Consider the following 15,027-nt stretch of genomic DNA (forward strand, 5'->3'; position numbering starts at 1 on the left):
GAGAAAGAGAGAGAGAGAGAGAGAGAAAGAGAGAGAGAGAGAGAGAAAAATAGTCATGTCAACAGAGCAGGTGTTCGAAATTCTTGATGGTCACATGATTTCAGGGCAGTTCATTTGAATCAGTTAAATATGGTTATATGTCTCTACATGGTTCTGGTCTAGCTGAGGGCAGTGGCATGGACTTGTCTGAAGTACTGCAGGTGTTGCCCGCAACAACAAGCTGTGATGTTATGGTCAGACTTGCAGACCAGGAAACCCTGATGACAGCTCAGGTCACTCTGATGTGGTAACTGAACTGAGCCCTGATATACATAATAACTCACATGCACTGTACAAAAGGCTTACACATGTTTTAAACAATGCTGTCGTGTGAGGATTCTTTCAAACTGATAGTCATGATACTTAGTTTAAAGTAAAAAAAAAAACGATTTCATAACATACAGAGGTATTTGTTTGCTGTTGTGTAAGGATTCTTTCAAAACAACATGAAATAGTTTTTACTTTTATCATACAAGAACAACATACACAGTGAGGTACTGGTTTTATGGTCAGCCGTCTCCTCTGTGTTCCTCACACCCCACACAGCAGCCCCCTCTAGGCCCAACCTGAGACTCCACCTGGACGCCCAACCTGTGACTCCACCTGGACCAGCTCAGGGGTCAGAGCAGGAACAACAACAACAACACATTACATTTATAAAGCGCTTTTCTAGGCACTCAAAGCGCTTTACAATGAAGGGTGAAACCCCACCTCAAACCCCACCAATGATCTGGCCTCCATGTGCCTCACCTCAAACCCCACCAATGACGTGGCATCCACAGTGTGATGGGACACTTGAGGGTATATTATATATGGCACACGTGGTTGTACATGGCAACAACTTACACACACAGCTGTAGGCTATGGGATTATTATGGGGTGTCAGACTGGGGGCCAACCAGTACCAGATCAGAGCAAACCCCTGCTTCGCCACCAGGTCCAACCTGTACCAAACCAGAGCCCAACGAATCACAACCAGATTAGGGCCAAATGCAACATCAAATATGGATGTGGTGGAGCACTTGGTCGACCTGGGATCACTTCCCGAGCGTAGATTGGCGAGTCCATGTCACTTTCTATAAAATAAATACCAGTCACTTAATTTTACTTTTATCAGGGCCAGATCAGAGGAAACATGAGCCTGGGGCCAATATGTGCTGGACCAGGGCCAAATCCAGACCAGGCTGGGGCCAACCCATGTGCCACCAGAACAACAACAACAACACATTACATTTATAAAGCACTTTTCTAGGCACTCAAAGCGCTTTACAATGAAGGGTGAAACCCCACCTTAAACCCCACCAATGATGTGGCACCGACATGCCTCACCTCAAACCCCACCAATGATGTGGCATCCACGTGCCTCACCTCAAACCAGACCAATGACGTGGCACCCACGTGCCTCACCTCAAACCCCACCAATGACGTGGCCTCCACGTGCCTCACCTCAAACCCCACTAATGACATGGCATCCACGTGCCTCACCTCAAACCCCACCAATGATGTGGCACCGACATGCCTCACCTCAAACCCCACCAATGATGTGGCATCCACGTGCCTCACCTCAAACCCCACCAATGACTTGGCACCCACGTGGGTGACGCCCAGCAGCCAGGGCACTCACCACACACACCAGCTGCTGTGGAGTTGTCCTTTTTCTGATACTGCAGTGCTTCTGTAACTCCAAGTCCTCCATTTTTTTCTGAATGTCCTTGCCGACTATTGACGATCAATAAACATGCCATATCAGAGCTGAATCCAAGCCAGATTGGGGCCAAAACCCTGCGTCATCAGGGCTGATGCATGCCATACCAGAGCTGAATCCAGGCCAGATTGGGACTAAATCCATGCATAATCAGGGCCAACCTGTGCCAGACCCGAGGGCCATCTCTGTGCTTCAACAGGGCCAGATGTGCTCTTCAGGACAGCAGCTGCCATTAAAGCAACACCAAAGAGTTTTTTGTACCTTAAAATAATGTTTACAAAATTGTTTCCGTGGTTCATCAACACGTAACAGGGTGAACGGCACTTCTGCATTCGCTTTGCGGCCCTCTATCGGCTGTAACCGCACTATGTAAGTTTGCCAGATCGGGTAGCGGGTTTGTAGTTCGATGGAATGAGACATAAGAAACTACAAATTTGACTTGCATGATGTAGCAATACATCGTACTTTCATAAAATCATGCAACATATTCTACCTTGTCTATGGACATCGTTATTTGCAAAGCCGTTGCTGGAGAAACAAATAGCGTGCGTGCGACAGAGGAAAAGTTCTTTGGTGTTGCTTTAAGTGAAGGTGTTTTTACTTCACGTCAGAAATCCCCTCTTAAAGAGACAGCTAATCTCCTTGATTTACATTCTTGTTAGTCAGCACTGGCCTGACCCCGTCGCTGCCTTTTGTTCCTGTGTGTGTGTGTGTGTGTGTGTGTGTGTGTGTGTGTGTGTGCGTGTGTGTGTGTGTGTGTGCGTGTCTGTGTGTGTGTGTGTGTGTGTGTGTGTGTGTGTGTGTGTGTGTGTGCGCCTGGGCTTTGAACATGAGCAGCACGCCAGCTTCTGAGGCTGTACTGGTGGATCAGGACTGCCGACTCCCCTACGTTCCTAGAGTAGGAACCTGCCCGAAGCAGCCCCGAGGACGCTTTGATCCTCCAGGTTTATTGTTTCACAACCGCAAGCAAGAACGTCCGATTCCGAGCACTCGGAAAAAAGGGTGTGTGTGTGTGTGTGTGTGCGTGTGGAGAACGTGGTTTCATCCGAAGTTGTGGCCCAGGTTTAAACAAACAATATCTACTCCCGAGAACTCGGGTGAACCAGAGTCCCGAGGGTTCTGAGTATTCTTATGACCTCCACAGCCACAGGTAGGGGTGATTTCCCATGCTATGCTTGCAGCCACCACCAGGGGGTGACATTGGGTTACCCTTCTGAGAGACAGTATTGATTAAGGGAGAGTTTAGGTGACTCATGTTTCTGAGAAAATCTCCCCTAATTTTGCACTTGCACTTTGTACTGAAAGAGACCATTATACCCTTTGGAAAATCTTCAGCAGTGAGTATGTTTGAGAGCTTGAGAGACAGTGACAAGAGTGTGTGAATGTGTGTGTGTGTGTGTGCTGTGGAGTGCTGTGTCTGCGTTTGACGTCGACTTCTCTGTACCTCTAACACACAGCTGTTCCAGCTTTGTCCACGTCCAGCGTTTTGCGAGCGTTAGCGACAGACCACAGTGGACTCGTTCAAACACGGCCAAGAGCCCGGCGAAAGCGGTAGCATGTTATGCTTGCGGACGGTGGTTTACGCGCCGCGTCCAAGAAACATAAGGTCCTGTCTAACGGCTTTGAAAGAGTCAGGGTCCCCCACCCCTGCTACACCGGAGTCAAACGCAGAGGCGCACATCCCAGTACAATGGGAACCACTGTTAATGCTCGAACACATACAGTGCATTAATGCAGAGGCCTATTGCACACAACTCTGCTCAAATCCCCTGAATGCTCACAGTTCTCGACCCCATCATAACTCAATGGTGAGTGATATGTGTGTGTTGGAGAGAATGTAAGGTTGTCACACACAGAGAGATGGATTGAGTGAACTTCCATGACCTATTCCAAATGGCTGACAACAAAAGTTTTGTAGAAGAAAAAAAATACTCTTTTGCTCTATTATCTGTGAAATGTGAAGGTCACTCTACAAGGAGCTAGTGTAATTTATTCATCATCAGTACACACAACAAAAAGCTGCTGACTACATGGAACTACATGGCCTGGGTTTCACAATGGAACTGTATGGCCTAGGTTCCATAATAGAACTGTATGGGCTGGGTTCCATAATGGATCTGCATAGTCTAGATTCCGTAATGGATCTGCGTGGCCTAGGTTCCATGATAGAAGGCTCTCAGAACCATGTAGATCCTCCAGATCATGGGTTTGATCCCATGGTGGTGCTACTACTGTGCCCTAAGCAAGTCAAATGAACCATTGAATTGCTCCAGGGGGACCCAAATCGTCCGTATGCTGTTGTACTTAGAAGTGTGGGTTCTAACTTGAACGTTTGGGGATCCTTATATACCTGACCTACAACTGGAGTGGCAACAATGGTCAAAAATTAGGATAGTTTTCTAACTTTTGTACTGGATCACCCCCACTGCCCTCATAAGCCAGATATTCTTTGTGGAGCTCCTGCACCCCCCCCCCCCCCCCCTTCCCCTTTACTTTCATGTCCACTCCATCTCTCACTTTCCTGTCCTCAATTGCTGCCGTTTCCTACTCTGCTTCCTGCTTCCTCAACCCCAAGCACATCAAAGTGTGAAATCGAGGTCATGAAAATGCTCTTGTTTACCTAAACTGGATGAGTTCAGTTCAGTTCAGTCAGTCAACCGGACTAATGATAAGGCAAAGATGGAAAACATTCAGGATAGGGAGACTGGCACTGAGATTGGCACTCAGTGCACACATTGGCAAGAGTAAGGCAGGGTAGGGAGAGACTAGGGCAGGGAGACTGGCACTAGTACAATAGTGTAGAGTAGGGGGTCTGGCACAGATAGAGTAGGGAGACTGGCATTAGTACAATAGTGTAGGGAGATTGGCACTAGTAGAATAGCGTAGAGAGATTGGCACTAGTAGAATAGCGTAGAGAGATTGGCACTAGTAGAATAGCGTAGGGTAGGTGGCCTGGCACTAGTGTCCCTACTAATCCATCCACTCCACCATTCTCTTTCTGAGAATCTCCAGTACACCTCTCACTGCCAGTCTGTGTGTGCCTGAAGTGCGCCTGACACACCTCTGTGTGTGTGTGGACCTGCGTGTGTGTGACGCTTGCTCCCTGTTCTTCCTGAGCTCTTCTAAGAAATACACTTCCTAAGGCTTACACTATCCTCCTTTTCTTCCCTTCCTCTCTCCCTCCCTCAAGTTCATCATTCTCTGTTCATTTGAAAGCGTTTTTCTGGGCCTGTGCCCAGTAGCCCCTCCCTCCCTCCTCTCTCTCTCCGTTTGTCCTCTCCTCTCCTCCCTCCTTCCCGGTCACTCTGCTTTTCTCTCAGCTCTCTATCCTTCTCTCTCCCTCTCCTCCTTCCATCCCTCCTCTCCTCCCTATTCTGTATCCCTTACTCCTCTTCTCCATATCCATCACTCTCTGTCTCTTCCCCCTTCTCCTCTCCATGTAATCCTGGATTATAGGTCCAGGTCTTTGCATCTGTGATCTGCGTCTATACCATTATTGTGTGTGTGTGTGTCTGTGTGTGTGTATGTGTGTGTTCTGGATTTGTTTCGTAGCCTCTTGTTTTGTAGCCTGGTCCTACCAGACACTCGTACATTTCATAATGTACAGAGAGTCTGGCCACTTTCCATTGCCAAGCATTACCTTCCTTGAAGGCAAGTACTCTGTTGAAGTTTAAAACTATTGGATCTGCCCAGAGCCACTCTGGATCTGCCATAACCAATCGCTAACGTTTGGTCGTGACGTATGTCTGGCTCAAACTAGCGCACAACCTCAACGTCATCGTTCTCAGCCACTCCCTCTGTTCGCTGATTGGACCTGCAGATTTTTGCAGGAGAAAACCCACAAATATACCACAGACTCAGACGACGTACTGAAGGGAAATAAAAATTGAGCATAAGTACGTAGGAGGGCGGGGCCAGGCTACTTGTTTTGTAATAATCAACATGGTCATGAGAGTTTGCTTAATTTGATACTTGCTTGTGCTCGCAGCACAATTGTAAGTGGAAGGAACATCACAGCATCATCCACCGGCCATGCACAGGAGCTCCTCGCAAGATTTTTGACCAGAGAGTCAGAAGGACAGACAAAAGAGTAGCCCAAGAGCCATGGACCAGTCGGAGAAAGCTCCAGAAAGCTTGGAGGCAGCAGGTACAATTGTTAGACAGAAAATCATGCACACCTCATCCAAGGCCTCTATGCACGCTCACCCCGCACAACTCCATTACTGAGGACAAACATGTCAAAGTTTGTCACACAACATTTGGACGAGACTATGAAGAGTGTAGTCTGGTCAGACAAGGAGCCATTTTTTTCTCGGAGAATCTTGCCACCAAGATGATGAGGATGAGATGTGGGTGGACCTTCCAGCAGGACAACGATCCAAAGCATACAAGAAAGGAAATTCTCAATTGGTTTCAGAGAAAGGAAATCAAGGCCCTGACTTAAATCCAATTGGAGATTTCTGGAAGGAACTAAAAATCAGGATACACGAGAGGGACCCCTGGAATCATCAAGATTTAAAGACTATTTGTTTAGAAGAATTGGCCGATATCAAACCTGAATACTGAGACTGATTAGTTCCATCTTACAGGAAATGTCTTGAAGCTGTCATTACAAACAAATGTTTTTCCAGAGTATTTAAGAAATGTCAGTAGGTGTGTTAAATACTTTTTTTTTAGTACACATAACTTTATTTATGGACTTTAATGTTTGGATTTTTTTTGTGTGTGGATTACCTGAGTTAATACTAATGTCTATTGAAATAGGCGAATAGCCTCACTGGACGTATACACTACTTACTGAAAAAAAATGTTGCCGCGTTCAATACTTATTTCTCCCGCTGTATATGTAAACGTTATGTGTGTACATGCAGTTTTGCCATTTTTGTGTGAGCCTGTATTTGTGCAATCATGTGACTGAATACAGAGTGCTGTGACTGAAAAGCACATTTTTTGAACAAGTTCATTTTTCCGAGTGTCTGTGACTGCGTGATTTTACTGTTCTGAGTGTGTATGCCCGATTGTAATTAATTTTGCAGAATGTATGTATGTATATATGTATGTATGTGTGTGTGTGTGAGTTTGATGAGAATGATTTAGCTTTGTGTGTGTGTGTGTGTGTGTGTGTGCGTGAGAGTGGTGTGTGTGTATGCATGAGTGTTTGTGAGAGTGTGTGTGTGCGTGAGTGTGTTTGTGCGTGAGAGTGTGTGTTTGCGTTAGTGTGTGTGTGTGTGAGTGTGTGTGAGTGTGCGTGAGCATGTGTGCATGAACGTGTGTGTGTGTGTGTATGCATGAGTGTGTGTGTATGTGTGTGTCCGTCAGTGAGAGTGTGGGTGTGCGTTAGTGTGGGTGAGTGTGTTTGTGTGTTGGCACGGTTCTCCTGCTCCTCCTCTAGTCTGACCTGTGTCTCACCCTTCGCCAGCTTGGCAGCGGGTCAGGCCGGTGGTGCGCTGGCTTCGCAGAAGAGCCGAGCACTGCTCCCCTACACACACGGCTGTCTGCCTGGGACCATCCCTGTCTCTGCTTAACACCACATCATCCTGTTAGTACATGCAAAATACCTTTCACACACACACACACAACTCATCATATTGTCCGTCCCGCACCCCCCCCCCCCACCCCACACACACACACGCACGCACGCACAACTCATTCAAAATAAAGCTTTTATTGCTAAAGCAAAAAACAAAAGACACAAAAACAGAGAGTGCTTATCAAAATAGACTATCTTTATCAATTCGTAGTGCAGTTAGTTGTTTTGAAATCACCAGGTCTTCTTGTAACTTCCAGTTTGTTATTGGTCACATTTCAGTCATCCAGAACGACAACTTCCTGTCGCCACCTGTCACACATAGTGGTAGGCTGCGGTGCCAGCTGAGCCCGCCCCCAACAGTGGATGAACCAATCATCACAGGCTACAGTGAAATCATAAAACATAAGGTCAAAGATTGGCACACATAGCCTATAATTACCCACAATGCACAGCTGAATCCATGCATTGCTTTGAATAAATAAATATACACATGCATTTTTTTTATTTCAATTTCTTCATTAATCAATCATAAATTCTTAAATATCAATATAATTACATACATAATAACACACACATTTGAAATTCTGATTTTGTTAATTTAGTTTCCTTGTTAAACTAGCCTGTTAAAGGTGAGGTCAAATGTACCATATGTCCAGGTTTACCTGTGGATGGCTGAGGTGGTGGACCAGCAGCTGGCTACTAATCTTCCCAGGGCACCCAGTGGTGGAGAAAAGATTCTCATTGGCCCTCGACCACCTTGCGGAACACAGACCAACCAATCACAATCAACTCTCAGTTGACATCACTGTCCAGTCATCACTGGCAGGATCAGCTCATCAGTACAATGGCCATTGCTATTACCATTCTCTATGACCACCAATATCCTCATCATCATGTTAATAAACCACAGCATGTTTGCCAAGAAACTATTATTTTCCAATAGAGGGCTTAAAACAATGACCATTTCTGTGCCTGAAGTTATCAGACACATTCAAAGGTATTATATATTATATCTAACAGCGGAGCATGCTTGAATTCAGGCACAACTTTAAGCCCTGCCTATAACATCATCATCTTCCTCATCCACATTATCACTAAGCCACTATAAACATGCACTTTAGTTTAGTTGATTCCTTGAATTGGTAGGGACAATGCGTGTCAATTACACTTTACAAATGCTTGGGTTTCGGCAAAGGGTTCATTCAAGCAACAAACACAAAACTAACACACAAACAACAAGCACAAGTAACACACACAAGTAAATGTAACATGTAAACAAGTAAATGTAACATCACACAAACACAGACACAGACACAGACATGGCGAGAGGCAGTGGTTACCTGAAGAGCCGAGCGCGGTCTACATGGCACGGCTTCTTCCTCTGGGGGTAACTGCAGTAAGGAGGGAGTACACGTTGACACATTTAGGGTCTATGCAAGCAACGCAAACTTAGCCGACAACACAAAGCCAGGTGCAGGTGACCTCCCACACTAGCCTGTCTGTGCCTACCACCATTCCCACTTTAATGTTGGTTAATAAAAACACACACACTCAATTCTCCTTCAAACACACATACAAAACACACATTCTCTAACACCAAGCCTCCAAGTTACACACAGACACATTTAGTATCACACACACAAACATAAACACATACACAAAAACTCTCTCTCTCACTCACACACAAAAACTCTCTCTCTCTCTCGGTCTTTCACCTAGAGCGGGTGACGTCCCATATGACCCAGTCTGTGCCCACGACGGCTCCAACCTTGATGGAATTGGCAAGGCACCAGTCGGCCGACATGAGCGGGATCTGCCCACAGTCCAGAGACAGGATGGCCTGCTGGGACACCAGGTCGTAGAAACGGATAGTGCCCTTCTTCTCCGCCACCATCAACTGCAGAGGGAGAGAGGGAGGGAGGGAGGGAGGGGGAGGGAGAGAGAAGGAGAGAAAGGGAAAGAGAGAGATTAAGGGAATGCAGGTAGGCCCAAGAGAGCGATAGAGGGAGAGAGAGAAAGAGAGAGAGAGTGTGGGTGAGTGAGAGGGAGAGAGACAGAGGGGAGGAAGATGGAGAGAGAGAGTGAGAGAGAGAAAGAGAGGTAGAGTGAGTGAGAGAGGGAGAGGGATAGAGAGAGAGACAGAGGGGAGGAAGAGGGAGAGAGAGAGTGAGAGAGAGAAAGAGAGGTAGAGTGAGTGAGAGAGGGAGAGGGATAGAGAGAGAGACAGAGGGGAGGAAGAGGGAGAGAGAGAGAGTGAGTGAGAGAAAGAGAGGTAGAGTGAGTGAGAGAGGGAGAGGGATAGAGAGAGAGACAGAGGGGAGGAAGAGGGAGAGAGAGAGACAGATGAGACAAATGGAGTTGAGGGCCACCATTGTGTCCTTGAGCAAGGCACTTAACTCTCAAGTTGTTCTGGGGAGACACTGGCCCTTGTAAGAATTGATGTACAGACAGACAGACAGACAGACAGACAGACAGACAGACAGACAGACAGACAGAGAGAGAGAGAGAGAGAGATGGCAAGATGATAGAGTAGGTAGGAAATGAGTGGGATCAAAAAATGACCTCAGACCAGACTTGGGCTCTGGTCATCTCAAGCACTAAACTCTTACAGCACCCTCCTGAGGTCTTAACCCTTACACCGGTACAAATGTTGAACGTCGAATAAGCCCAATATTAAATTCAACATGGAATTTTAGAACCTTACAGAATCTTCTGTTAGAATGTTCAAAACTCCCCTGCTGAAGGGTCAAGAGGCGGGCTAGTAAGAGATGCTAACACCCGTGCTGCAAGTTGTTGGGTAGAGTCAACACAACGCAGGTTACAGCACAGTGTTTGTCTTAATTGTGCTGTGGGTGTCTATGGAGTCAGGTAGGTGCAAATAGGAGCCATATTCATTTGGAGGCGCTATTGGTCATTCAAATGAGAATCCTACAAAGAAGGGTACACACACACACACACACACACACACACACACACACACACACACAGACACTGACACTGACACACTCACACACACCTGCACGTATGCAAACGCGTGCTCGCATACACACACACAAACGCACCCACCCACACACACACACACACACCTTTAGCACTTCGGCCGGGTGCCAGCACACACTCATGCCAGGCGAGCGAAGTTTGAATAGTGCAGTCTCATTGCCATCCAGATCCCAAACCCTGGAGAAACAAACAAAACAAACAAAACACACACAATTTGTTTTAGAACTCATGAACTAATCATGCACACAGAGATCTCTTCAGTCATACACTTGATTGTGTTAGTGTTGAACACACATTACAATGTATTAAAGGGACACCAGACAACGTTTTCGTGTTAATTACTCATCTTCGTAAGTCGGTATATGGTTAAATGACTCATTACGGGGTGAATAAAGGATCTCTCGCCCGCCCCTACTGCCTGTAGGAAGAATATCCCACTTGCAAGTTCGGTGTATCCTACCCGCCGATGGATGAGTTTACAGCACAGAGGCAGGCTAAAGAAACGCTAGCGATTGTTGCAAACGTGTGTACAATGGCAGAGCCGGCGAAGAAGCAGTGGAAACCCTTGATGGAAGACACAAAGAAAAGGAAAAGAGCTTCAGACCGAGCGAGGGGGAGTTTCGTAGAGAAAAAGCATCAGGCTTGCCTGGTGTCCCTTTAAACAAACACACACACACACACACACACACACACACACACACACATTAACAAACAATACAAAACAGTGGTAACCAATCATGTAAAGACACTTAATCATGAAAACACAACTCTCTTTAATCATGTTTACTTGACCATGTTAATTAAGTAAGCACACACACACACACACACACACACACGTGTGCACATGATTGCGTGTGTGTACGTGCACACACTCTTGCACACGAACACACACACACACAGTGCTCAGAGGATGAAGAACGGAAAGAACAAAGAGAAAGGAGAGGAAATATGACTGTGAGCTTATGCCGATGCTGTCCTCAAGTGACCTTTATCAAACACACACATACACACACGCACGCGCACACACACACACACACTCCAGACAGGACAGGATGTCCGGAATTCAATCAGACATGTGTTTGGGAGCTAAAAAAAGCTGCTGACAGAATCAAGCGGCGGGGTCAGATCCTGAAATAAAACTTAACGAGGTCTCAATTAGGCACGAAGAAGGGAGCCAGTCGGGCCCACTTAACTACCACCAACAGAGGGAGTACACTCACATTCTCTCTCTCTCTCTCACACACACACACACACATGCACATGCACACACACACACTCTACAAACAAGCATACAAAAACAAACACACACACACACACACACACAGACAAGCATACAAACACACACACACACACACTAGCAAATGAACAAACAAACACACACACACACACACACACACACACACCCTCTACACACAGACACATGCACATATCGTCCCTTTCTCTTCTCTGCAGTCTACATTTGTGTTTCTTGCTTCAGTAAGAGAAGGTAAGGGTACTTAAGTAAGTGAAGGTTCAGGGCAAGGTCGAGCTTTGGAACAATCTTTCCAGACGACATCAAAAATTACATCAGTTTCAAATCTAGACTTAAAACCAAACTGTTCTCCTATGCATTCTGCTGCAGAAGTGTAACACTATGTCCTAACAGGATCCAAGATAGCGACTGTCAATGTTATCTGTCTACACTGAATCCGTTAAATATGCCCTTCTATTGCGTTGTATTTCTCATTCAAAATAGCAGAGCAAAGCGAGTGAACAAGCGAGTGTACAACAAATAGAAACGGGGCGTACAACAAAAGTTCTCTCAAAACGTTGTGTTGCATCGTGCTGCTCTCGTCGCTTGCGGTCAGGACTCTCCAATGGAAAACAATGTACTCAAACGGAATTTATCGCTAATGTTCGCTTGCATGGCGTCCGGTTAGGACATGGTGTAAGTAGCAGTCAGTAACTGTTAGTGAGAGGAGGTACTCTCGGAAGAGAAGGGGTCTTCAAATGTTTATTGAAGAAGTTCTTTATCACTCTCTCCCCTTTAGTCTTTCACTGGTTATCCCTTAAAAAGCCTCTTCTCTTTCCCATGTGTAACCCGCACGACGAGGGAAGGGCCTGTGCTTGTGCGGGAACAGTCTAGTTCTAAACTCTAGGTTCAAAAGGAGACTGGTTTAGGTTATTACTAGACCACAGTTCAATGACTCACCCCAAGACAACACACCACTCTCAAAGATTCTTCTTTAAATACAACATATATTTATTTTAACATTCAAATATCATTCAATTCACTCTATGCAATCATATATTATTCTATTCTAAGGTATCAGTGGAAATATAAAAAAAACTATTGTGATATATAGTAGTGTGTAGTATATATTAACTATTTCATTTGACTGTATATTATTGATATTCTATTTAAAATATATTTATAGTCTATTTAAACCCTATTTGATATACCCTTTATTTATTGATCTATTTTAATCGTTATATGTTATACTATTTTATTTGACTCTATATTCAATTTATTACTATTTCTACTTATTTGATTTATATACTTATGGTATCAAATCACTTTTCCTTATACAATAAAAATAATTCTTAACATATAACTGTAATATCAGTTTATCAGAAGTGCCGGCACTTAGGTAACTTTTTTAATAAATAATTCCCTTGAGATCTCTGAACTTAAAATAACAAAATAAACATAAACCCCAAAAATAAAAGAGAGTGCACTCAAAATAAATAATTAAATAAAAAATAGTGGTGGATGTAATTCCTTAATGTCACAGTTCGTGGGTGTGAGTGTATTTGCCCAGATCCTACCACAGTCACTGGGTGGAAAGTGGATGAAGGCGGGGGTTCAATTTCTCGGAATATTGCAAGGAAGAATGGTGATGAGGAAGGGTATCACAGCAGGGAATTTGAGGTATCCAAGGCGTAGACACAAATGGTCCAAGGAAGGGTATCACAGCAGGGAATTCGAGGTATCCAAGGCGTAGGTCAAGGAGTGGTTGAAGGGGTAATCAAAAAACCAGTCTGTACAAAATTGTACAGAATACTAATTAATGCAATGGATCTCCTTCTTAATCATTTCTATAATAAAACTATCATAGGCATATCATAACTGAGTACTGAGGTAGACCAAGTTCATAAAATGCTAAAGTTCAGAATATTATTTCCATGAATCCATTTACGTTACCAGTTTGTTTGGTTGCTATGGGTTCACATGGTAACCGCAGAGCGGTTAGCTTGAAGGCTATCTAAGACAGCTAAACAGCACTTTGGCTTCCCAGAATAACAAACACAGGATACCTTTTTTTTGTTTTAAATCCTAAATTGTTTGTAACGTCATACATTATAAAATCGATTTCATTAAGAGGTTGTCCTGACTGGTTTTTAAAAAGTATATCACTCACGAAAAATACATTAGAGCGTATTTAGGGTCATTAGTCTCCAGTGTAGGTGGCTTAGCTTAGGTAAACATAGCTTAACTTAGAAAAAATACGATTACAAAATAAACATTAAAAAAATACTAGCTCACCAGGATTCAAGTGATTAATACATTTTCATCTGTTACGATGGTCCAACGAGGTCTTTGTTCAGGAAGTGGTTTATCTGTAACAGTTATCAGGATAATAACGTTGTAACACACACACACACACGGGTCAGGGGGCTGCTCTAACGCACGCTACACTACAAGCTCAGGGCCAAACCACTAGCTTACCACTGCACCCAAGAGGAGATGAAAACACCCTTCCAAACCATTATTGGCACTGAATGAGGCTCCGCCACACACACACACACACAATCTCGCAACACCTCCCTTTCTGAACACACAAATGCATACACACACACACCCATCCGTGCACACATCCAAAACCACACATACACACACACACACACACAGACTTACACTTACACACCCAAAACATTCAAACACTCAGGCGCCAGACCACACACATATACATACACACACATATATATGTATACACACACACACACACACACACACACACACAATACACACCTTTGCATGCAACACTGCTGACAAAGAACAATGGCATTACGTAACACCTTCCTGCTCGGAGAAGCCGAGGGAAGCCGGCGATGCCAAACAATAACCCGCGGCGGCGGCCATGACTGTGGAGGGACATGAAAGAGGAGAGGAGAGAAGCCGAAGACCGCACGAAGAAAAACAGCACCCGCCCCTGAGCGAGCGACCACCTCCCCTTCCTCCCGCCAACGCAGGAGGGGACCCTGAGCACAGGGGCGCGGAGGAGAGATGGAGACCCACAGATACAGACGCATGCACAAGATACTGTTCCATAACAGAGTTGTGAGTCAGAGATGGATGTAGAGGGTAGAGGTGTGTGTGTGTGTGTGTGTGTGTGGGGGGGGGGGGGTGGTATGAAGGAGAGGGCAAATAAACAGCCCTCACACCGTCTTTATCCTGACACGCAGACAACAGCTGAACTTGAGAAGCTTGGGTGGACACACACACACCAGGAGAAACTGCTCAGCAAACTGACAGGAACAGGGTCATGAGAACAAGCAGCCAGCGACAGAAAGATAATGCAAAAGAGGACACAGACAGGAAGTGTGTGTTTGTCTTATTGAGTGAATGTGTGTGTGTGCATGTGTGTGTGTAGGTGCTTTATTACACTCAATGAACTCTGTCAACTGTGCTTACTCTCCGGTGACCTGCAGTACCCTGTCTTCGCCTCTAGGGGGAGAGGGGTTCTATGTGTTGTCTCATCAGCATCACTGA

At 45.2% G+C, this 15,027-nt stretch overlaps 1 protein-coding gene across 2 annotated transcripts in view; it reads right to left on the reverse strand.

Annotated features, from left to right (window-relative positions):
- Window positions 1-7,390: 7,390 nt before the first annotated feature.
- The window catches only part of nup37 (nucleoporin 37), an 18,275-nt gene continuing 10,638 nt past the window's right edge, over window positions 7,391-15,027 (reverse strand). For both annotated transcript variants that reach the window (XM_042079449.1, XM_042079448.1), the window contains exons 6-10: window positions 10,361-10,451; window positions 8,990-9,171; window positions 8,615-8,665; window positions 7,937-8,030; window positions 7,391-7,656 (exon numbers count right to left, since the gene is read on the reverse strand). In XM_042079449.1, coding sequence (XP_041935383.1) covers window positions 7,543-7,656; window positions 7,937-8,030; window positions 8,615-8,665; window positions 8,990-9,171; window positions 10,361-10,451 — 532 coding nt within the window. In that variant the 3' untranslated portion in view covers window positions 7,391-7,542. The remainder of the gene's footprint in view (window positions 7,657-7,936; window positions 8,031-8,614; window positions 8,666-8,989; window positions 9,172-10,360; window positions 10,452-15,027) is intronic.

Source organism: Alosa sapidissima, chromosome 22 (assembly GCF_018492685.1).
Source record: "Alosa sapidissima isolate fAloSap1 chromosome 22, fAloSap1.pri, whole genome shotgun sequence".
In the NCBI taxonomy this organism is placed as follows: domain Eukaryota; kingdom Metazoa; phylum Chordata; class Actinopteri; order Clupeiformes; family Clupeidae; genus Alosa; species Alosa sapidissima.